General features: G+C 36.4%; 1 protein-coding gene across 1 annotated transcript in view; it reads right to left on the bottom strand.

Annotated features, from left to right (window-relative positions):
* Positions 1-26,100, bottom strand: part of LOC122803162 (hemopexin-like) — a 226,259-nt gene that overhangs the window by 74,373 nt on the left and 125,786 nt on the right. Inside the window, exons 6-7 of the mRNA XM_044072779.1 lie at positions 23,849-24,085; positions 13,708-13,824 (exon numbers count right to left, since the gene is read on the bottom strand). Coding sequence (XP_043928714.1) covers positions 13,708-13,824; positions 23,849-24,085 — 354 coding nt within the window. The remainder of the gene's footprint in view (positions 1-13,707; positions 13,825-23,848; positions 24,086-26,100) is intronic.

Raw genomic sequence — 26,100 nt, 5'->3', positions numbered from 1 at the left:
TCATAGCTCCGTTTAGCTATTTGCAGAAATGTACTCCGTTACCAATGGAGTACATTTCTTCAGGTAACACTAATCTTCCACGGACAGGTTAGTGTTTCCTGGATCGCAAATTTATCTCATTTGCATGGCTTTCACCAGCAAATGAGGTAATTTGCATACCATGATGCTATCCGTGCAAGAGTAGTTTTAGCAGCTTTCGTGCATGCTCCTGCCGGCTGTTCCTGGATTGCACGGCAGACATATTGCCGGCGTGAGCTCCTACACTCTTCTTGCACTTCGTGCAAGCTTTCGTGAATCCAGGGGATAGTGATTGCAGAATTTTGTACTGTACGTGGTTAAAAAGTAGGTGTGTAGCCTGCCACTAATGCAGATACACTATAATGCTAATTGAGTGCATTTCTTCAGTACCAGTATGTTTAGAAAAAAAAAAAAACATGGTACTGAAGATATGCTGGGATTCCTCTCTGTTGACAATGCTCATTTAACAACAAGCACACTGCTTGATTCCTCCATTCAGCATGCACATTTTGGTAAAGTAATTAATTTCATTGTATAAGAACTATTTTACCATAACATGGACTTAATATTTTTGGATTACTTTGTATGTACATATGTATTTATGCATAAAATAACTTTGTTTTTAAAGTTGGGAGCGCACTACTCTAACTAGATACAAAACTGATATATATGAATGATCTCTTTGTCCAACAAAATTAGACAGGCAAACCCTTGTGTGGAGGTAAAACTGCAAAAAATGTGACACTGACAACCTGAGCCATGGAAAGAAGATAACTGGATCAGAAACCTGGCAAGAAATGGATTATATGAGTCCATTGGAGTTGCTCCCCTTTCCTTGGGGAGACTAAGGATGTTGGTGATCTGCTGTGATCTTTTTTAAGATCTCTTTCTGCATTATTAATATACACCATAAAATTGATATGAATAGTGTAAATTCTACTGATAATAATACAGAGGATTATGACTGGGTTGCTGATCATAACCTGCCTATTATGCCTTCAATACATGGATACAAAGAAATTCAATTAGAGAGCGAAGATCATAATTCTTTGTAGTGCATGGAGATTTATCTTTTCCATGTACTACTAGCTACATTTTTGCCAGCTTTCAAAGCCATAAAGCACTTAGAGAACACTGTCAGAAAGATAGTGTCACTCACTCCCTTATGTTTACACTCACGTTGAAATGAAAATGAATGAAAAACAAAAACTTCGGACTCTCCACGTTACATAAAATAAAGTAATTTATTTGAAAAGAAAAGACAGCGGTGGCTTTCGCTGACATGCTCTGATACGCTTCTTCAGACAATATACAACTGAAAACAGTCAGCATATTTATAGGGAGGCATAGTTCAATAAATGTGATTAATTAGTTGGTTAATTAGGTAATAATTCAATTAAGAAGGTCATTTTCTGTAAAAAATTTAAAGCAACACAGTAATAAAAACATTTGATATGATGAGACATACATAGTTTAGTGTCCATTTAGAATTATCTAGGGTTCACTTAAATATATACCATCTTGATGTATAACGTAATATATGATATACGATATACAGTTCATCTTTATTCATAACCTTTTCTTAAATCAAAATCTGTCAGATGGTAGTTATTATGTGTATTATAAATATTATAAATGTTTTAAAAAATAATTAAATATTCAAATATTTAAACATTTAAAAATACATTTTGACAGTAAATGGATAAAAAAGAGAAAATGAATAAATAAATAAATAAATAAATAAGTGAATGACTATATAGATGAATAAATAAATAAACAACATAGATGGATAAATAAATTTTATGATGTCAATAAAATATAAATCAGCATTCTTATCTAAACATTCTTGCTAATTTAATATAGCATATAATAACAGATACTATAGTGAATGTAGATGTAAAAGTTTCATGACAAAAATAAATTTGTCTATTTAATAAAATATTTAATAAATAAATATTTTATGAAATCATGGTTCATGATTCAGAAATGACCTTAAACAGTGAATAAATAACATATTATTTATTAAATAGCGGTTGAATAAATAAATAAATAAATAAATAAATGTGTTAATCAATTAATTGATAAGTATGTTATAGCTTATTTAAAAACCACATTATGATAAAACATTGAAATAGAAATATGGACACAGGTATACAAAGATGAAAGTGAATATATGTATATATAGATATTCATATAGTTCATAAACCTTAGAAACATTAGAAATAATAAAAATGTGTTTCATAGGGTATTTCGAGAACAACATTTGTTAAGATACCATCAGTAATTCATGGATCAATATGAGCATTGGATTATTAAGAGAAAGATAAATAGATAAATAAATAAATATTTCATAATTGAATGTAGTTAATAAAATTGAATGTAGTTAATAAAATTCATAATAAAAATGCTGTATGCCACAGAATAAAATGTAATTTGTCACAGAAATAGAACAAAAGATAAAAATTTTAAAATATAGTAAATATGAAATGAGATAGAACAATAGTAGGCAGTAAAAGTTATCTACGGTTATTAAGAAAAGATCTTATTGTGATATAATTATTTAGTCCCGGAGGGTAGTGGCCTCTATGTCTGAGAATCCATTTCAATTCATTTAATTCAATCGAATTTATATAATCACCACCCCTAGCATTAGCTTCCACTATTTGTAACACCCTGAATACAAAGGAGTGTAATGGATTGGATATAATATGTTTGGCTAGGGCATTTAGCGCATTCTTCTTTTTGATATCGTACTGGTGGTTATAGATTCTATTTCTCAGTTTCCTTTTAGTAAGGCCTATATAAAACACGGAGCAGCATTCACAAGTAGCCAAGTATATTAGGCCTGAGGTATCACAAGTAGCCCTGAATCTTGGTTTGAAGACATAGTGAAATTCTGGATGTGTGAAGTCTTGTTGTTTAGTAATAAACTTACAATAATTGCAATGCTGACAAGGATAAGTCCCAAAGGGATATATTGACTTTTGTAGATCATTGCTGGTCAAAACAGGTCTATCACACAATAAAGATTTCAAATTTTTATTACTCCTGTAAATTATATGTGGGTTATTGCCTACTACCTTTAATGTAGGTTCATCTATCAGTAAGAATTTCCAGTTGTTGAGTAATATTTTTCTGATGTTATGAAAATCATTGGTGTAAGTTGTGATGAAAGATACTTTCTCCTTATTATTATATGTGTCCTTTTTAGGAGCAGGAAAGAAATTATTGCCATTTGTAGCATTAGGTTCTAAGTTATCTTTAAACAAGATACTGTTCCTAACTTTCATTATTAAGCCATAATCATAGCCCCTTTCTAAAAACATATCTACCATATTTGTCTGCCTCTCTTTTTAAATCCTTCTCATCAAGACAGATTTTGCTTAATCTAGTAAATTGACTCCTCAATATCCCTTTAAAAATATGTCGCGGATGCATACTATCATATTTCAAAATTGTATTCCTCCAGCATTTTTTCTTATATAATGTAGATACCAATCTCCCATTCCTGATATTTAGACTAACATCCAGGAAATTTACTGATAAATATGATGTTTCAATTGAAAATCTAAGAAAGGTAGTTGTGGTTTCTAAATATGTTTTGAAAGAAATAAATTCATCCATGGAGCCATCCCATACAATTAAAATGTCATCCACAAAACGCCTATAGACTAAAACTTTAGTAAATAAAGTATGTTGAAAAACATGGTTTAATTCCCAGTGATGCATGACTAAATTAGCATATGTGTTTGGGTACCCATAGCTACACCACAAGTTTGCAGGTATAGGTCACCCCCAAATGCAAACACATTATTGCTAAGAACCAATTCTAGTAGTTGACAAACTAAAATTGTTTTATTCCCATCTATTGTAGGAGTATGTTGTAAAAGTTCACGTATTGCTTCAATACCATCATCATTGGGAATCGAAGTGAAGAGACTTTGTACATCCATTGTGATGAGTAAATGTTTATCTTGTATGAGGGTAGAATCAAGTGAATGCAAATAATCTATAAGCTGATAGGTATCTTTAAGAATTGTGGGAATAGCATCAACTAGGGGCCTTAAAGTATTTTCTAAGTAAATGGATATGTTTTCAGTAATCCATTTGGCTCCAGATACTATTGGGCGCATGGGTGGTGGTTTAACTCCCTTATGCATTTTTGGTAGCCCTTTAATAATCGGGACAACTGGAGTATCAATGGAGAAAAATTCGTATAAACTGTTAGGAATCTGATAGCACATAAGCAAATCATAGAGATCATCCTTAACTGTTTTAATTATTTGATCTAACTTAACTGGACTAATTAAAAAATATGTGGCATCAGCATTCAACATTTCATTCATTAAAACATTGTAATCAACTGTATCAAATATTGCTATGCCTCCCCCTTTTATCTACTGGTCTGAAGGTCAAGGAATAATCATGACTAAAATTTTGTAGTGACTTAGTAGTGTCACTTGACATATTAAAATAAGCACATTTCTTTTTTCCATTATAGAAATAGTGATAAAAATCAATTTCACATAGCTTAACAAAAGAATCTACATGATGAGGCATTATTGGTGCAAAAGAACTTTTCTTTTTATATAGAGAAGAGTTAACTGCATTGTCAGATGTTGACTTCATTTCCTTTGAAAAGTACAATTTAAGAGTAACAGAAGTCTATTAAAACATCTGATAATTTGCTCCCTTGTGAGGGAACAAAAGACAAGCCATTGTTTAGTAAAGCAATATCATTGGTATTTAAAACATACCTAGACATATTAAAATAGAGTGTTACTGTTGTTTTTGTCTTCTGGGCTGCGGAAAATTTCCTTTTTCTGGTTTCCCAGCTGTTCTTTCTTTCCATGATTTCCTGATGGGTAGAGGTAAAAAAGGTGTATTGTCTTCTATCTGGCGTTTACTAATAGCTCCCATATTGTGCTGCAAGGATTTAGCAGCTTTATTTGCTTCTTGATTTGGAAGCGGAGTGGAAATAAGAGCAGTACTAGCAATAGAAGCAAATGTTTCAGGTGGCGTAGTAAATGATTCATGAGATGTGTCCTTACGAGAAGCAAGTATAGGTTCTGATGTTGTTGGACCAATAAACTTGAAGCAGGGTTTTCTCTTATATGATAATTGTCAGACCTCCTGGGCCAAACAAAGACGCCGCCCGTTGAAAAGTCTCTAAAATCGCGTTGAAGCTTCCTAAGTTTAGTTTGCTGAAGCCTCTTAAATGCCCAGATTAATTTGTCTCATTTAGTCTGTTCCTAATACAATATTTGGATTTTAGACAAATCACTGAGGACTGAAGTCACTAAATAATGGCATTAATTTCAGTTTCAGACTTCATACCCTTCAGAAAATACAAGAGAAGACATATTCTGTTATTCTAGCTACTTTCTAAGTTTACGATGGGAATTGAGGGATGTGTTATTTGCATGAACAGAAGGCAGAAACAAATCTGTTTTTTATTCTGCATCTGTCTTTTTCTGATCAGTACTGCAAGATTTGACTGTCTAACATGAGACCCAACCTTAACAAGTTAAGCAGGGGGTGCTTAACATTTGTTAAGCTCAGGTCTCACACTATAGTAGCACTTAACTGATTTGTCTTTTTCCGAATATTTGAGCATAGTCACTGAGCTCTTTGCACTACAATAATATAAAACAACTGCATACACATTAATACAAACAGCAAATTAGTGGACACACTAAGAATTCCTACATATTTTTGTCTGCTTTAGGGCTAAATACTTTGAATTAGCAATATACATTGCAGGGAGGGGGATCTGTAGTCTGTTTGGTGACATATGATCCTTAGCTGTCCACAGGGTAATGTTTCTGTAGTAGTTTCCATGGTAGGCTCCTCTTTGCCATCCTGCAGCAGCGCTTTCTTCTTTAACTTCTAATGGCTGACCAGTACATGTGCAGCTGTTACCCTGTGCTGGTCACAGAAGAGGTAAAGGTAGATGGTTCCTAATGTTTTTCTCCAAATGTACTGTGTGTTGAATGTGCTCCTGTAGAATGGTTCTGTAAGATTATCTAAATAACTGTTTGTCACTGCTTTCTCCTGAGGCAGTTTTACTTATATTTTCCTTTCTACAACACTGGCAGTATTGGCCAGCACCTTGTTATTTTTAGCTACCTTCAGTACATCTATGGTAGATGATCCTCCTGGTTACCATAAGGTCTCTGTGGTATAGATAACCCTGTCATTTCCTTCTTTCTTTTTGAATCATTATTTAATACTACAAAACCCAATCCATGCAAAGATAAGTAAATAACTCAGAATACTATCAAAAACTTAAAGTCCAAATTGCTATAATGTCATGTCATAAATGTAAGCAGATAATGTTCCCCTTTTAGATAAATTACTGATTTATTTGATTAAATATATGTTACACAGATTGAAAATGGTTCTGAAATTTAACAGCAACTGTAGTGTCAGGGCAGAAAAACTTATTTAAAATTGAATGTATTTTTTGTTCCAGATTGTTGGCACATTTGTGGGCTATATTCAAGCCCTGTTTAATCTACATTTCTGCCTTGTTTATTTTAGAAACCTTAATTTCAGTATTTCTTTAAGTCAGGGTTAGCCTGGGTATTTGTCAAACTGAGAGATATTTCTTTAAATATCCTGTTGTACAACAGATTATCATTTTCTGTCCCTTATGCATTATTTACATCTGCATATTTAATGAGATGTGGCTGATATTTATTAATTTATTATGGTTATTTATTATTTGAGAAAAGGATATCATTTAGCACTGTATTATGGGAAGTTGTACTATCCACCTCTAATTAGCTATATCACTTGAGCATACCACCAGCAAGATATCATGTTTATAATTTATATGTGCCTAATTCAAGAGTGATAGGTAACTGGTATTTCTGGCCCCTCACCACATCTAATGTGGTGGCACAGCTACGTTTCCAGGACAAAAGCTAGGAGAGTTGGACAAATCTGTTATTTTTCCCTGGGAATTGTGTGTGTGTGTGTGTGTGTGTGTGTGTGTGTGTGTGTGTGTGTGTGTGTGTGTGTGTGTGTGTGTGTGTAGGCAGTGGTGAGAAAGGGGCCTGAAGTGCTAGGCCAAAGACTCAGTTCTATAAGTGGTGAGTGTGTAGTCCTAGAATTTAGGTATGGATAATGGAAGCCCACACATACAGTAGTAGTGCATATTTCCTTTATGCTTTTGGGGCCATATTGCATTTAGTGAATTAGTTATTAAATCAGATTTGTGTGCACTTTGTTTAACTTTAGCTTGTTGAGTCCCAGTGCTATGACCCAAGAGGCCATCCATTTGGTAACCATCATACCCATTCAGACAGTGGACCAGATCCGAGGACCATAGCTTTGCCCTACATACCTGGGTGGTACAATGGTTGACAGTGGTAGAATTCAGACCCCCTTCAAAACTATACAACATCATCACCTCCAGATGCATAGACCAAGCAGTTACTCTCCCTGTTACAGGCCCCATATTTCCTAGACCTTGACTTAACTAACTGCCCTTCCCTCTGGTCAGCCCCACAAGTATTCACACCTACATTCAGGAACTCCAGAAAAAAATCTATTAGATGTTAACAAAATTTCCATCACTTGAAATCCCTGAACATTGACACTGTAGCCATAACCAAGGAATTTTTTGATCTATGAAATCTCTGTACAGAGAAAACTGTTCCATTCTGTCGTATACAGAATGATAAATGCATCAAATCTCCAGTATGGTGGGATAATGAAATCGACAAACTATATATCAACACATGAATGATCCTAGCCTTAAATATATTTTGCCCCTCCTAGCTCATAAAACAAAGCTTAAATAAATTAGAAATGGAACACAAGAATACTATGAGAAGCTTCGACGCTGCATATACATGCAAGATAGCTACCAACACTAAGAACAACCATGAGGCCTATTTTAGCTACATATGTAGAATCTGTGATAATACCCTGCTGTGCTCTGTACTTATTCTAAATGGTAAAACCTACACTGACTCAGAATCCATTGTTAACATCTTGACTAATAAATTTATCTTTAATTTCATTCCATCTATTAGCTAACATCTTGGGTAATAAATTAATCTTTAATTTCATTCCATCTATTATATCCTCATCCCATTAACATCTCAGGTCAAACTCCTCATAATTAATATTGACTAAGTTTCAAATGTCCTCTCCAAATCAAAAAATAACACCCTGATAAGACCAGACAATATACTTGGATTCTTAGAAGTATTCTTAAAGTACCATCTAGCCATACTTCTCCTAAACATCTTTAAGTGAATGCCTCTTCGCTGGATATGTATTTGAAGAATGGAAAAAGGCATTCCCTTCCATAAAGGCAGTGACCCAGAAAAATATAGGTCCAGTAGCCTTATCTTTAAAGTCATGGGATGTATTATTATAGAATAAATTAATGTGGCATACAAGATCTGCAGACTAGTCACTTTGCAGTCTGGCTTTATTAGTGGTAGAGCATGTCTCTTAATCTTCAAAAAGGTCACCATTGCTTATCTGGACCTAGCCAAAGCATTTGATACCATCCACCACTGTGGCTTCATAAATCCACTAACCCAACTAAACATCATCCCATTTGTAGTTTGTTGGATTGATAACTGGATATTATGCATAACACACTTGATCAGAATAAATGGTACTATCTCTCAAAAACAAAATGCAACTAGTAGCATCCCTCAATGTTCTGTACTAGGCTTTCTGCTATTTTGAATCAATTTCTCTGAAGTACAAGCAAATGCTAATAATAACTCAATTTGCAAATGACTTCAAACTAGGAATCATTCTAAACTCCTTCTTAGATTCACCAATACTCCCATAAAGCCTTAATCACAGTAATAACTGATGCGCTAATCATGGTCTCAACCTAAATGCACAGATGCATAATGTGGGTGATGGGCTGACTGTAATTTATCCAACACATAAAGTTTTTATAGAACATTTGTGACTACTTTCTGTATTGATAGCCCTATGATTGCCAATATTTATCGACAAAAATTGGGCATTGTTTAGGAATAACTCCAAGTTGTAAAACAAGTTTGGGTCAAAACCCTGCATTGTTTATAAAAGAGGGAGGTGCTTTGAATACTTTTTTGAAAACAGTAATAAGTTATTGAGTTATGAGAAATGTGGAATTTACAAGTGTGGGAGTTGTAACCAGTGTAACTATATGCTGGTGGCAAATAGTGCTATTGTCGGAAACATTTCTGTCAAGACTAGGGGATTTTGTAATTTTAACATAAAAGGGGCTCTATATTTAGCCAAATGCCACCAACATGCAGGGTTTTATATTCATAAAACTGAAAGAAAGATCAAGGAGTACGTGTATAACATCTGTATGATAAGTAAGCAAAAGTGTACAAATGCTATATACAAGCATATACTTTGTCATCCCAATCACAAGATTCCATTTTTTTTGTTTTGGAAAAGGTGAAAAAGAATCTTAGAGGTGGACCTTGGGGATTGTTTTTGGAAAACAGAGAATTATGGTGGCAGCTTTAAGTTAAGAAGGGGAATTTCCCCTGGGCTGAATGATACAATTTCAGTTTCATGCCTTCTTAAGTTAAAATCTAATCAAATATGATTGTGCTTCTATTTTCTAACACAAAAAGTTTTTTTACAGTAAGAAAGCTTTTTTAGGAATTTATTTAATTTAACAGTGTTAACTTATTGAAACGTGGGGCTGGCACTTTAAAAAACATCTAAGACTGGAGGCTGTTTTTATTGGACTAAATTTATCATGTGACTTTTTATAATGGTCTTAACATTCCTTTAGAATGAATTTGCATATTCTTTATCTGTAACATACCCTGTATTTATGGCATTAGTGGTATTATTCTGAAGAAGCTCCTGTTTTAGTGGGAAAAGTGCTTAATTATTTTATCATATTGTGTGGTTCTGCTGAAAATCATTTTATTAAATTGTGTGATTTTGTGATTATGTCTTACAAGGTGTGTGTGTTTTATTTTTTGAATTATTAGTTTGGTTTCACCTTTCTACTTTTACTTTTTATAATGGTCTAAATGTTCCTTTAGAATTAATATTTGCATATTCTTTATCTGTAATATACCCTGCATTTATGGCATTGGTGGTGTTATTCTGAAGAAGCCCCTGTTTTAGCAGGATAAAAGTGCTTAATTATTTTATCATGCTGTGTGGTTCTGTGGAAAATCACTTTCTTAAAGTGTGTGATTTTGTGATTATGTCCCACAAGGTGTTATTTTTTTAATTATTAGTTTGGTTTTACCTTTCCACTTTTTTGATGTGTAACTACACTGACCTAGTATATGATAAATTGGTCAGGAAATTCAGGTAGTCATTATTCCTTATTATCACACTTTTCTAGGTTTATAGGATTGATTGTCAAGCTCACAGCTTACTGACATGAAGAAAGCATTCTTGCCATAAACTCTTGTTAATATTTTGTACTTCCCATATACATATTAAGATTATTTTAATGACTGACTCATTTTTACTATAAGGGGAAGTTTATTTCATAATCTTGCAGTGCACCATGTAATGGATATGTTAAATTTTTCCAACTTTTGATATTTACTTTCAGTACTAGTTTTGAGCATCCACAGTGGTGCAGTGGTTAGAACTGCCACATCACAGCAAGAGGTTCTTCAGTTCGATTCTCAGCTGGGGTGCCTTTTGTACAGTCTGCATGTCCTCCCTGTGGTCACATGGGTTTCCTCTGGGTGCTTTGGTTTCCTCCCACATCCCAAGGACATGCTGCAAGTGGATTGGACACTCTAAATTGCTCCTAGGTGTGAGTGTGTGCATGTGTGTGCCTTCTGTGAAAGGTTGGGCGCAGGGCTGGCAACTGAACACCATAAAACTCCACTGTCAATCGTTCTGCGGACTGTTGTTCCACTGTGACAGTCCCTAACAGGAAACACTGAAAGGAGAAGACGAAGAAGACTTTCAGTACTAGTTTCAATGTCCTTGTGCTAGGCTTCCAGAGGTGTTCTCTAGTTATAGAAGTTTAGACAGAAATGGACAAGATATTGCCTTGCAGTCCATTTAGAGGGCACATTTTACAAACTTATAAGACAGACTATGATAGCCTCTGAAGTCTTTCTGAATACTTCAAGTTTGTCAGTTGTATGATTCTTTCTAGTAAGGCAAAGCAGTACTTTAAAGTTCTTTCATGCGGTTTGTTTGAAGACTAAAAAACAAAACATTGTATTCAATAATGGGTTAGATCAGTGAGGTATAAACTTGCATGGTGATCTCCTGGAGTAACTAGGCATGCTCTTTACAATTATTAAATATACTTTTCTACTTTCACAGATATACACTTATGAAGAGTTTAAATTGCCATCTACTATTTTCCCCAAATTTTTAATGATGGTGTCATGTTTTATGACTTGACAGTTTATTTTGAAATCACAGCTTACTGGGTCAGTCTTATGCATAGGCAAACTAGGCAATGCCCTAGGGTGCCATACTTCTATGGGGTGCTCTTTGCCCATTTATTTATTTTTAGAAAAATATATCATTACTCCAAAAAAAAAAAAATAAATAAATGAAGCACACCTGCAGGAAAAAAATGCACCTATAGCACAGCACATCAAGCACTCCAGGGGGCACCTTATGTTCACTCTAAACATTGCAAGGTCATGGGAGTACAGATCTTGCAACATTCAAATGTAGACACAAAGGCACTTGAAGGAGTTTATTTATTTATTTTAATTTTATTTGCCCAGTCGATGTACAAGGGGCATTCTGCAGAATTCTGGAGAGGAGTGGAATGGCATGGACCATTGTTGTTGAGAGAAATGTTATTGCTAATTTTACAATGCTGGCAGTGATTTATCAGGTAGTTTGGACAATATTTCAGAGTTTCAGCTTTGTGTGGACAATTGAGGTGGGAGAAATGGTGTGGCGAGATAACTGTTGTTAATGGTTTTACAATGCTGGCAGTCATCAATCAGATATTTTGGTAGCATTTATCTGACTTTATAATTTGTATGGGGCTACTTGGAGAATAATACTTCAATGTGTGGCAAATTGTTTGTGTGTACTAAGAAATCTGAACAAAGCCTACAATAATGGGGTGGGGGACTAAGACCCAAAACTGGAGACAGATTTCAAATATTGCTCTTAAAAACTTACAAAAGTATCTAGATTAACAAATTTTACATTAGCATGCATTTTCTGAAGAATAAAAAGTCTGAAATTCAAATGTGTGCTATTATTTAGCAACTTCAATCCTCACTGATTTGCCAGAAAACACAAATTTCATGAGTAACATGCAAAAATATGAGGCAAAAATCTGGATATTCTGTGAAAATCTGGACAGTTGAGAGAGATATATGTGGGTGTGAAATATTATTTAACCACCAGAGGTCATGGCTATAACTTCTGGGTAAGGTTTGTGGTTGAGGTTGGCCAGATAAAATTAACTGATCCTCTTGTCAATTGTTCAGTTTAAACAATCACTTCCTGGCTTAGCAGGACTAGTGTGCATTTGTGAGAAATAAGATGGACTACTTAACAGGACACCTGATATGCACAAACAGTGTAGGTATAATTGCTGTAACTGTCTTTTGTGGAAAAGAATGGTTATCTGCTTGTTGCTGTTTACTTATCATTTTGGGTTTGCAGGACTAATGCAATTATGTGAAGCAAACTGCAATATGTTAATGTGTGGCAACTGTTTGTTTAGAACAAAGCTGAAGTACACAGTCATCCTCTTTTATCATGATCTTATGTCTGAATTGCATACAGAAGTAGTTATAACTGCTTGGTGGGGGCTGTCTTAATGAAAGTAACTGACCATGTTGTCACTTGCTCAGTTTAACACACATTCTTCCAAAAAACAAGGGATAAACGCGTCACAGAATACCCAGACCTTCTAGGGGCTGGTGGCCCCAACACACCAAAGCTGTATAAGTGGATTTTGACATGAGCTTAGTAATCATCTCTGCCATGAACTCCATCTAGTCTAAAACCAACCCTGCTCATAGGTGTACACAGAAGGTGAGTATGTATGTGTGTGTGTGTGGGGGGGGGGGGCATGGGAATGATGTCTTTATTTCTTTAACATTCCTCTCAAACATCAAAAATCATTATACCTTTTGCTGGGCTGGGGACAGTGTGGTCACTTTTTTAACCTTCCTCATAATCTTCAGAGTCACTATAGCTTTATAGGAGCACTGTACAAGTAATAAGTTGGAAATATTATGGTAATCATTTTTTTTCTATTTTCCTTGCAATCAAACATCTGGGGCATATACAGGTCAAACATCTGGGGCATATACAGGTGGCTAGCTTTAGTAAATAAGCATGGTGTTTATATATGTCTGACAGCAAATATGCTATGCCTTGTCTGTCTTTTCAGTTTTTTCTGTGTCTGACATCAGAAAGGTACACAGAAGGTGGCTATCTTTTGGGGGAATGGGATGAGTAGGCAGCAGACTGAAATATGACTGGGCATTTATGCCTTAATTTTAATCCCGATTTAATACCGTAGGGCGATGCACAGAATGAGAAATCTTCAACAAAATGTGTTTAGCACCAGGAAGGAAAACTGAAAATTCAAAATTTCAAATGTGATTTGTATTTCACTATGATATTAAGTCCAACTTTGCTACCTTTGTTAACCTCATTAGTACAACTGCAACTGTGCTCACCTAATCCCTGGTATTTTGTAATTTAGGCTATTAAAAAAATACTCACTTCTGAAAGCATAGACACGCCCATTGTCATCTGAGGTGAAGTCATCATATGGCCTGCTGTTGCACCGATTCTTTATAGACCAGAGAGTAGCATTCTTTGCAGCCTCATAGCCATGGTCTGTGGACACAACAAATAAGAGTAACAGTAAGTCACAGGCATCACCTGATTTAAACAATTTCTCTAATATTTCTACTTAGAGTCCTCATTGCAATGACTCAGCAGATATTCATATCTGATTTGGCATTCACATAGCAGAAAGCAGTCACATTACCTTGAATAATAGGATGTTGGATTTGAATCTGTTGACACTAAGGAATAATATTATCAGCATTTTCACAGCACTGCCCTCACATACAAACACATACACACACATGCAGAACAAAATGAAGCGCACACAGACACACACACACACACACACACACACACACACACACACACACACACACACACACGTAGGAATATGCTCCTGTGTGTGATTACTATTTACATAAACACAAGCACACATGCACATAAACGTGACCAAACACATATACATATTAACATACACAACCTACACACACTCCCCACTATGCACATAAAAACACACACATATCCATATTTCCTAATGACACTAGCTCTTGACAACAGAACTATGAAATGTACATTTTGTGACATTTATAGAGAAGGACTGCACTCTTTGTTGAGCTCTTACATTTTGTGACATTTATAGAGAAGGACTGCACTCTTTGTTGAGCTCTTTCTCTCACAGCAGTACTGGTAACACTAACTTACAACAGCATTGCTACCTCTCATTTTATTCCTGTCCCAACAGTATGCTTTGACACAGTGTTGACAGCAGGTGTGCAGCTCTTATTATCACCTGACAGTATGCTTTGACACAGTGCTGACAGCCGGTATGCAGCTCTTATTATCACCCAACAGTATGCTCTGACACAGTGCTAACAGCAGGTTTGCAACTCTTATTATCACCCAACAGTATGCTTTGACACAGTGCTGACAGCAGGTGTGCAGCTCTTATTATCACCCAACAGTATGCTTTGACACAGTGCTGACAGCAGGTGTGCAGCTCTTATTATCACCCAACAGTATGCTCTGACACAGTGCTAACAGCAGGTGTGCAACTCTTATTATCACCCAACAGTATGCTTTGACGCAGTGCTGACAGCAGGTGTGCAGCTCTTATTATCACCCAACAATATGCTTTGATGCAGTGCTGACAGCAGGTGTGCAGCTCTTATTATCACCCAACAGTATGCTTTGATGCAGTGCTGACAGCAGGTGTGCAGCTTTTATCATCACCCAACAGTATGCTTTGATGCAGTGCTGACAGCAGGTGTGCAGCTCTTATTATCACCCAACAGTACACTTTGACACAGTGCTGACAGCAGGTGTGCAGCTATTATTATCACCCAACACTATGCTTTGACACAGTGCTGACAGCAGGTGTGCAGCTCTTCTCTTATTATCACCCAACAGTATGCTTTGATCTAGTGCTGACAGCAGGTGTGCAGCTCTTATTATCACCCAACAGTATGCTTTGACACAGTGCTGACAGCAGGTGTGCAGCTCTTATTATCACAAAGGCACTCCATAATAATTTATTTTATTTATTTACCATTTGGTGACCACATTAATCTCACTAGGTTAGTAGTCTCTGTTCAGGGAAGACACAAGGGGGCATTTTTTTATATTAGTAGGGTAATTTGGCAGGACATTGAGGTACTTCCGCTTCTCTTTTTGATATGTATTATGGGATCTTTTACATACATCTGAACTATCACCAACTCCCACAGATGGGACCTCAATTTAAGGTCTCATCCAAAGGATGATGCACTCAGGAATCCAGCATTGACTTACGATGTACTGTAGAGTCAGCAACCCATGTATCTGGTGTGGGAATAGAAAGCCTTCTGCACGAAAGGCAAGTATGCTATCAGTTTCACCACTGACACTGCTAACATAATAAGTTACATTCAGCAGTGTTATTCACTCCCTCTGCAAAAGTGTTGTAACAGTACCTCCCAGTGATGCTAACTAATAATAGATGGATGTAATTCCTCAGTTAGATATAACCTGATACTGCCTGCCAACAGTGAGGAAGTGGCTCACTATAATGTTCCACAACCGCAGTTTTCAGTGATGCTCATTGTTTCCAGAAACATTTTCCCCACTAGTTTTCCCAGAGACACATTCACTGCTAGTGGAAGGAATGAGGTCCCACTTCGAGTTTTGTCATAAGCCTTAATAAAGTGAATGTCATTTGTTTACATCTGGTGTATACCTCATCAGCTCCTTCTCAATGATGCTTGGTGATTTTAGAAGATATGATTCTTCATTTTTACATTTCTCTAAAGCAGTACTAGCCAGTTGTCTTTCCCATCTGAATCTTCACAACACAATTTCATGATGTATTAACAGAGAGCATATTTCCTTACCTTATTTTGCTATGGCAGTGCTATTCACTGCTTATTTCAGAAATGAAGTTTTATTACTTTTCTCACATGCAGCACCTAGTTTCACAGAGCTGACAGCAGGGAGACCCCATCAATCTGCTTACAGCACCACTTGGTGTTGGTTGCTTCTGATAGTAAGACTGGCAGTTCTAACCCCTAACATACTTGTCTGTAGCTGCATCTGAAAATTCATGCTTCAGAGACAGTGAAGTACATCTAACTTGCTTTTGGCACTAACGTCATTCAATATTTGCTTCTAGAATCAGCACATTCTGTTAACTAGACCCCTCCCCAGGAGTACCTATTGGTATGCACACGCAAAGTTGGAATACTTCTGAGGTTTCAGCCTGCCTCAGAGGTGTATCACTGTTATACACCGCTGAATCTTAGTGCTGACATACTCTTCCCAGTTACTCCCTTATGGCAGTAGTAGTTTTGAGGTTCTGGGATTACCTCAGAGGTGTATCACTGTTACATACCACTGATACTTAGTGCTGACATACTCTTCCCAGTTACTCCCTTATGGCAGTAGTAGTTCTGAGGTTCTGGGACTATAGTGCTGACATACTCTTCCCAGTTACTCCCTTATGGCAGTAGTAGTTCTGAGGTTCTGGGACTACCTCAGAGGTATATCACTGTACTTAGTGCTGACATACTCTTCCCAGTTACTCCCTTATGGCAGTGTCTGATGATGCTCACTGCTGACAGTAACATTACATTACAAAATTGCTATTACACTGACTATTAGGCCTGCCTCTGTGTTCTGCTGTACTAAGTAAAATAGATTATCCTCCTAAATGTGAAAATAATGGTGTAATCTGGGAAGGTCTACAGCATCAAGTCCTAGTTATCAAAAGAAAAAAAGTCTATTCACCTCCATGTTGCTCAGCAATACCTGTTGCTAAAACTGATTCATGACTGATGTATTCTTTAAATTAGTTTTAAATAATAATGACTTTTCAAAAATATCCCAAATACTGTCCTATACTATCTTATATCACCAGTGACATGTAAGAAGATTCTGTGAAGCCTGTGCAATTTGTGCACACAGTTCAGTAGATGGATGGCAGCAATGATTCACAACATACAAGTCTTGTCAGTGTAACTCTTAACTTCTTTTCTCAAGGATCATGGAAAAAGTAAAAAATAATGGCAGGATGAAGGCCCACAGACAGGGATAATTTTTAAATATTACTCTAATTCACTTAAAAATTAGAACAGATTTTGCATTAATGTATATGTCTGACCATTAAGAAGTATAACACTCTAATGCATGCATTACTGACTGACAGTAGTCCTCAGCAATTTACCAAAAAAAAATAAAAAAATTATGAGGGACAGGGCAAAAGTATGAGACAAACTCAGGGAAATTCTACAAAATTAGAGATAGCTGAGAGGTATGCTTGTTAGTCTAATCTAAACTAGGGCTGTGACTGGGTAATTGCCAGTGCTAACTTGGAAAAAATAGTAGATGTGGTATATGTAGAAGGCCTTGACAAAACACTGCATGGGAGTTGGTCAGCGTGAAAATTAAAGAGCACAATTTCCGGACTAAATTGGTACAGAGTACTGGGAACTACCTGGCTGATGGATAGCAGATAATAGTAGCTAGAGAAGAACTGCTGAAGCCATTGATTAATGTGGAACCACATGTTTGATTCAGTCCTTTTCAGCATGTCTCCATTAGAGATCATAGCCATAGTACAGAATAAGTCAGCATGCTTACTGATGGTACATCAGTAAGGTTCTTATGACTGACAGTGGAGCAGACATCCTCCAGTGAACAAATAAAGTTTAATAAGTGGGTAGCTATATGGCAACGGGAAGTTATTGTTAGAAAAGTGCAAGGCAATATAAGTTGGAAAAAAATTTATATCGTAACTATCCCAATACTGAAAATTACAGAGTAAGTGGGCAGTTGTAATTATGAATGGTGTTGTACAATGACAGGACTATGGATTATGCAGGTTAGCATCATGCTTTCATTATATGGAACACCAGTAAGACCCATTAGGAATATTGTGCTCAGCACTAGAATACTAAGGGACAGCAAACTGCATGAGTACAAAGATGGTTAGTACACTGGCAATCCAGAATATAAGGAAAATCTCAGAGCACTGAGAATGTACATTTGGGGAGGGGGATTGATAATATAATGTAACCATACAACATCATCATCATCATCATCAAAAGTGTAGTGGTTTATAACAGAACTGGGCAGATGGGAAAAAAGCAGCAGACAGGAAGAATGCAGGGGCAAGAGAAGTAGCTCAGGGTGTAAAAACTTAAGACTGGAACTTGCAATATTATTTGATGAAGAGGGTAGTTTGAACCCGGACTGCATTTGTGGTGGTACAGTGCACATCTATAGAAGTGATTTAAAGGTGTCTGTGCCCAGGGTCAGAGCTATGCAATACCTTCTAGAATGCATCCCTGTCTTCCTCTGAGTGTAGTCCCTCTGTGTTAAATAGTGCATATTTCTGAACATCACACATTTTCAACACAAAAATGTATATTATTAATTAAATAAGACATGGTACACATATACTATTTTAAACCTAAATTGTAACACAGCTTATTGCACAAAACAAATAAATTATTCCAAATGAGTGCCACTGTGGTGTACATGACATATTTTGGGCTATACCTTTGTCTATGGCAGGTGCTAACGAAAGATGAGAAAGTAGAACAGCAAGCTACAACAGGCAAGATACAACATTTGCAAAGTAATGAAAAGCCATCCTCTATCATCATTTAGTTTGGTTTCTATACTTCTCTAAATTATATATATTTTAGAACAGGGTTCTGCTCTTCACTAGCTCTGCCATGTAAGTGCCGAAACCTGCATGTTACTGGAAGTTTCATACAACATTTCTCAAAGCAGTAAAGTAGCAGAAAGTATTCTAAGAACTAAGCCAACATGGGAATGGAGATGGGAGATTCTGCCAATAGGGATGACTGCAATTAGGGATACAGACAATAGGCAAGAGAGTGCTGGACTTTATTGGACAAAACTGGCAAAAAAACAAGGTATTGGGAGCAAATAATTAGAGAGGGGAAAGGTAACAGAATGGGAAGACACCAAGAACTTATTTGGACTGCAGGCTAGAGATTGCCTTCCCTATCAAGGACTAATATCAGAGTATAGGCAAAGAGAAAGAAATAGGGGTATCCTAAGTGAAATGCCAGTACTGTTAAGAGTTTTTAGTAGAATCTAGAACAGAAGCTGCCATTAAAAAAGGAATAATTAGTAGAGCATATAAAATATTGCATGATGACTATAAGAATCAATCAGAGGAGGTTAGAAAGGATTGGGAAGAGAGATGGATAAGTAAGTCACAAAGAAGCAATGGGGGTATATACATATTTCCCAGATAGGCAACAAAGTCTAGAAGATTTAGGATCTTTGCTTGGAAGTGTTTACATAGATGTTTTTATACCTCATACACTCCAAAGGATTTTTTTTTCTCAGGTAGGCAGCAAATGTTGGAGGTGTGATGGGGAAAAGTAATGAGTTGGCAGACTTTCAAGATTCCCCACAGACTGCTCTGTCAACAATACTGGGTGAGCAAATTGGTGTAACTAAGGAAATGGTATTTTTCTGAGCTATGATACAGAACTGGAATTACCTAGACATAGTAAGCTCTTGCTGAGGCTAATTATGGTGGCTGCTAAAAAAGCAATTACTAGAAAATGGAAATCAAAGTCTAAACCAACTGTATTAGAAGTAGTGAATGTAGTAACAGAGATAAAACAACTGGAACTGGGATCTTTAGAAAAGGGTAGGAGCAAATTACATAGGAAAAAATGGGAATTCTGAGAACAATACATGCAGAGGGGGAATGAGGTTTAATAGAAGGCAGGATATGAATGAGCTATGTAATGTTTGACTGACAATGACTGGATAGATTATAAGTGATGTATTATGTTTGCAAATAAAATTATGTCAATATGATTTGCAATGTATAATGTTTGCAAATAAAATGAAGTCAATATGGTTTGTTTTCATTTATATAAATGTATTATTGCTTATGTCATATGTGATAATTTAATAAAGATGTTTCTTGTTTAAAAAAAATCTCAAAGCAGTGTTTTTTAATACCCAGTGGTAAAACCAATTCTCTGGCAGTTCTTGCACAGCAGTGTCCCATGATATTAATTTGTGACAAGTTTCTCAACTGTTGTTACTGCTGTACTACTTTTTTCTACTTGCTTGCTTTATTGTACATTTTCCTTTTTGATAGATTTATTGGTGTACAAGGATAAAGCCCTGGCTATGGTCCAGGCAGCCTGAGTAGAGGATTGGGCACCTTAAACAGCTGGTGTGGGAAGGACAAGGCTTTGCCTGTTTGCCTTCTTCAGGGGGAGGAGAGGGTAATATGCTAGTGTGATCTCCATTTCCTGTTGCCCAGTACAGACCGGGGTTCATAAGAACACTGGAAGCTTGGCTTGGAAGATGGATGACAGCTATGCAGAAGTGTCATTGTCAGGAAGAGGGCACTCTGACTCCATGCTTCATAACGTGCAGTGGCCTATAAGAAGGATTAGCATACCTGGGGGGGGTAGAATCTTCACCCAAAGACACCCACACTTGCCAGTTCCCATGCCAGAGGCAGTATGATGACCATCCCTTGAAGAGCCAGTCCCCAGTTGCTGAGACATGCAACAGCTATGCTAACCATAAGGTATTTTTGCAGAGAGAGAGAGAGAGAGAGAGAGAGGTAAAACCCCCTAGTAAGGGAAAGAGGACATATCCAGGAAGGTGGTGAAATAAACTGAGGCAAGCAGGAGTTATGTGCTGATGTAAAGCCCACATTTCTTACAAATAAAAAGTACTTGTTTACTTTAATATCTTTAACACATACACCAGTCACTGAAAAGAACCCCCAAATTTAAAATATTCCTGACTACACACTACACAAAACTGATTTAGTATATATAATATGCAGTTTATATCATGAGATAATTATACAAATACTAATAAGAACAATTGTTTTACTTAGTTACTTTTACCCTTTTAGTGCCCTTCTAAACATTAAAGACATAAAGTGGGGTATATGCTTTACAGTTCACCCACAAGTTTAACAAAGTCAACAAAAGTCCAGTCTTTTCCAACCACTTTTTTTTGCAAAACCCTATTTCATAAATATGATTGATGCTTTACAGTCCCATTTATTCATTAATTTTAATGTTGCCAGTCTTATTCCTGATCATTTCCGTCTCCCAACACCAGACTCTAGTTCAAGTCCCAGGTACTCCTGATTCTTCTAGTTAACTCCTGTGCATTTTTCCATCTCTCAAAAATTTTCCTTTGGAACATTGGAAGAGGGTTCACTGAAATAGTTTCTCTATGAACATTATTATCAGAAGAATGAAAAGTAGAGTCCCCTTCTGCTTGCTGGCTCACTTTTTGTTGGAAAAACTTTTTTATTTTCTCCATAGACTGTTCTGCATCAAAAAATGTCTTTGATCCTCCAGGAAAAAAAAATACTCTAAAGACAGCTGGATACAGCAGCTTCAATGTCCCACCTGCCTCTTGATATTCCCTAATTGCTGGGATAAATTTGCTTCTCTTCTGCCTGGTTTACAGTTTTAGGTTTACTATCAAAATCTTGCAACACTCTTGTGCAAGTCATCACTTACCCGACTCAGAATGTTGGAAAATCCAAATGCAGAACATTCACATAACCAAAAGAGGTCATTTAGGAAAGTCAACAACTCAGGAATGTCGACTTTGCCGAAACAACCTGGACTTCCAGTTATGTCCTATGGATGTTTTGCCCCCTGCAACCCCCACACCCCCTGCTACTTATATATATTAACTCCGAGATTACACTACAGTGAGGGAAAGGGTACATTTCCTGATCCCCATTATAGTCCGATCTCCATTCAAAATGACAAATTCACAAGAGCGAATGGACACTACCATTCAAGCTTTTGGATTCGTTATTTTAAAAATCGATGTTATGACACCTTGAAAGAGTGCCTTAAGACCTTCCAATGTTGCGTAACTGTTTTATGACATTTTGATGGCAAACCCCAGTTTTAATATGTTGCTGGTATGATTACATTTTTACTAATATAGGTCTTGGCTGCTTTCTCATGTGCAGGTTTGGAGCAAATTCTGTTGTGGAATACTTACTTGTGCTTTCATAAAATTAATACGGTCTGTTCCTTACAATTTCTCTAGAACATAAATCTCAGTTCTTTTCTGCTGGCTCTGATTTCTAATTCTACTATTTTTTGAAACATCTCTTCTTGAGAAGCCTCATACTCAGCCAGATTTTTCTTTATTTCAGCCTCTGATTTCTGCAGTTTTATCAGCTCATCTTAACAGCTAGTTAAAGCTTCTTGTATTTTCCACCTTTCTGTTATTTGAATTTATATATTCCTTCAATGTTTCATTTATTTTAATCATATCTGAGTACATTTGATTTATTTTTTCCTCTAAATTACTGGAAGCCCTCTCTTGAACCAAAGCTGAAGCTTGAACTGCTTTTTGCGGAGCAGCTGCAGAATTCTTCCAAGACAGTGTTTTCTCTTTCACCTTTTCTGGTTGATTTTCTTTCACTTTTTTAACTTTCTTCTTTGCTGGCATACAGGCAGTGTACGTACTAGCCAGTAAATGAATTTTAACCCCCAAAAACAGTTTCAATGGCACTCCTTTTTCTCAGTTTCTGTTTTCACATTGGGAGAGCCGAAGTTAAGCTGTTAACCAGTGTGCAACCATCTTGGAAGACTCCAAAACTGTGTAATTACTATTCATAATAATATTTCCCAGATTTATGCTTGCATTGGGAGAGTTTAATTTTTCACAGCACTGTCTTGGCGTACACATTTCTGACCCATCTGTTCCTCCTATATGCTTTCTCAAAGATGAGTCTCCTAACACCTATGCTAAGGATGGGATGATACTTCCTTTCAGCTCCCTTATGGTGATGAATAGAAATCTTCATCTATAAAAGTACTAGTCAGTACTTCAAGTTATTACTACCCTTAGTACCATGTAAGGAGGCATATATATTTGAGACAATGAACTACATTTGTCATACGCTCCTTTAGAGAAGTACACACTACAACAGAAGAAGCATACCATACCACTTACACCTTTACACATAATTTTCACTTGTGACAGCATGGCTGTGAAACATGTTTCCTATGCCAGGGCACGTCTATGGGCTAGGCTTGTAAAGGCTCCAGGGCCATTAGCCTAGTACACACCTATGAACCTATGAACCTGTGTCTTGCATGTACTGTATGTTATCATAGGGTTGTTACTAGATTTGCAGTCCAGGGGACCTTTGAGGATCCTGGCCTGCATTCCCAGTTGCCCTCAGGCATTGTCTAGTTAATGACTTGCTTAGGGTCACACAGTAGGCAAACAAGGGCTGAGGGAATCAAACTTTGCATGATGGGAATTGCAGTTCAACAACTTAAACCTTTACACCAACTTCTAGACTATCAAACCCTGTACCTTGTGTCTGAGTTAAACACCTTAACCATACACCAACTACTTTATCCCATGTTGTAAATAACATACTATCTGTGTGTTCTAAAATTATTCTAAGCAGTATAATTTTGTATTTCAGAAAGATAAAACAGTACATGATTCCATGTTTCCTAGACATATTCATTAGCCAAAGAGATTACATTACATAACAGAGGAGTTTGGGTAAGAATATACTCACGTCGGCCTTTGCACTGGATGAAGTAATCTCGTGCATCTTTTGGGTAAGTACCAGGTGCTACTTCTTCTGTTACTGGATCAAATCTGTAGAAGTCTATTCCCTGGAAGCAGTAATGCCTTTCCATCCAGTTCAGAGCAGCAGTACAGAACTGAATAGGAGAATTTTTAGGCCAGCTCTTTTGCTTGACTTTGTTTGTACTCGAATCATAAACGAATATATCATTATCTGTCAAAGAACCACAAGATCATATATTTAAGCGTTTATAGAACAGTGTAAAACAACAATCTAAACATGATTGTTTGCAACTGCTTGACATATACATTGAATGGAAAATGTGATAATTGTATAAACAAGAGGCACACTAAGGTTGAACTAGCTTCCATATATAATATAAGAGAGTAACACTTAAGATTTGTACATTGTGCAAACAGACTGATATTTGAATCCAGATATTCATTTTTACAAATCTAACATGTAATTCTTGAAAATAAATAGCAATAAATGGAAGTACGTTAGTATGTCTCCTTCTGACACTATGTTTTGTTTTAGGATGATTTCAGTGATGACATATGCTGTGGTAAATAATATTTAATTTATTATAAATTATTGCAGCTATTTTAGTCAACTAAATTCCCAAGCTCTTATTTGTCTTTTAGTAGATCAGGTAGCCCTGTGAAGGAGGTAGAAGTACAGCTCTAGCAAATCTGATAAATTAATACAAAATGTAACCTGACAAGTCACTGCAGGTAAAACTGTAAAGACTGATGTATGGAGAATTGCAAACCTTTGTAACATATGATCTTCTTTATTAAAGCTGACTTTGAGATCCATATGACAGAACAATCTTTCTGTAGGGTGAAAGTTTTATTTTATTTTTAAATCAAAGGGTCACTTTATTTATTTATTGTTATTTTAATGGACAATCAAACTTAGGCAGTCTGCTGTTTATGTTCATTTGTATGTTGTACTGGTAATACGTCCCAAATATCATTTTCACTTATAGAGTTAGGTCAAGGTGGCATAACATATGGTCCATAGGTCGGATAATCAGATTGCAGCATATACAAGTTCAGCCTAGTACCTCCTACAATATATACCCCTGCCACACCTAATAATTCTAATATAAAAAACCTGCACCTGCCTACCCCAAAAATAACCGCAGTCTCAGAACTCCCAATTATGCCAAACATCCTACATACGTTCTCACTCCACAACAGGTCAAAATGGTCCCTCGTAATTAGAGATAGAAAAATCTAGTATCCAGTCAACAAATAATATTTTCATGCCTTTCCTTACAGCATTGATATATCACTAATTGCCTACCATCATTAATGATACTATTATCATTCAAAGAAATAAGACAGGTATTAACCTTTTCCCCGTTACTCTTCATCTTTGACATCTGCTGCCAAGGTTTTCTCTTACGCTTTAGTATTTGTTCACTAGCAGAACCTCCTTCTATCCTATCATCAGTCTCACAAGAATTCCCCACTATCAGCTTCCACTATATTCCCTTTCTTTACAGCAGAGGCATCACAGATGTTAGAATTATTTGTGGCAGGCAAACACATATATTCCTCATAACTCATGTTCACCATTTCCTCTTATGTATCAGGAAGGATCTCTGAAGGATCCAGGTTAATAATAGACAAGGCAGGACTGCTGTCAGCCTTTCCCAACACATAGCACTATGTAGCTCTATCCTGAACAACCCCAGTAGACATTCCTTCCCAGTATGCCCCTGTTCCCCACAGAGAACACATAACTGAATAGGATCATCAGTCTTTCTACAAAAAGCAGGCATTTTGTTTCCCTCAGTAACAAAGGGCACTGTTATAATTCTTAATTACACAGAACTAGGAAGATGACAAACATCATTGGTTTGTACTTTCATCAGCACATGAGCACCCCCGCATTCCATATGCACGAGTTATCAAACAGTGTAACTGCATGAAACACTTCAGCATGCATTGCTCGCAAATATGATGCAATATTCCTGAGAGTCGAATCATCAGTTCTGAATTGTGAAGTCACTTTTCCTCTCACTTACAACGTAGTCTTTCCACAGTTACTCACCCCTTCTTCCCAAACAAGTCAATGAACTTTAAAGCTAGATCATATATCACAGAAGTTAAAAACACAAAATATTCATTTCCCAAGTAAATCAACAAACAGTCCTGTTAAAACCAATGGCTGCACCATGCAATCCTGCAACACATAATATCCGTCATCTTCCCTTCATGCACTTAAAC

This window comes from Protopterus annectens, chromosome 5.part1, assembly GCF_019279795.1.
Source record: "Protopterus annectens isolate FY-2018-M chromosome 5.part1, PAN1.0, whole genome shotgun sequence".
NCBI lineage: Eukaryota > Metazoa > Chordata > Ceratodontiformes > Protopteridae > Protopterus > Protopterus annectens.
This window is presented reverse-complemented; position numbering and strand designations above follow the sequence as displayed.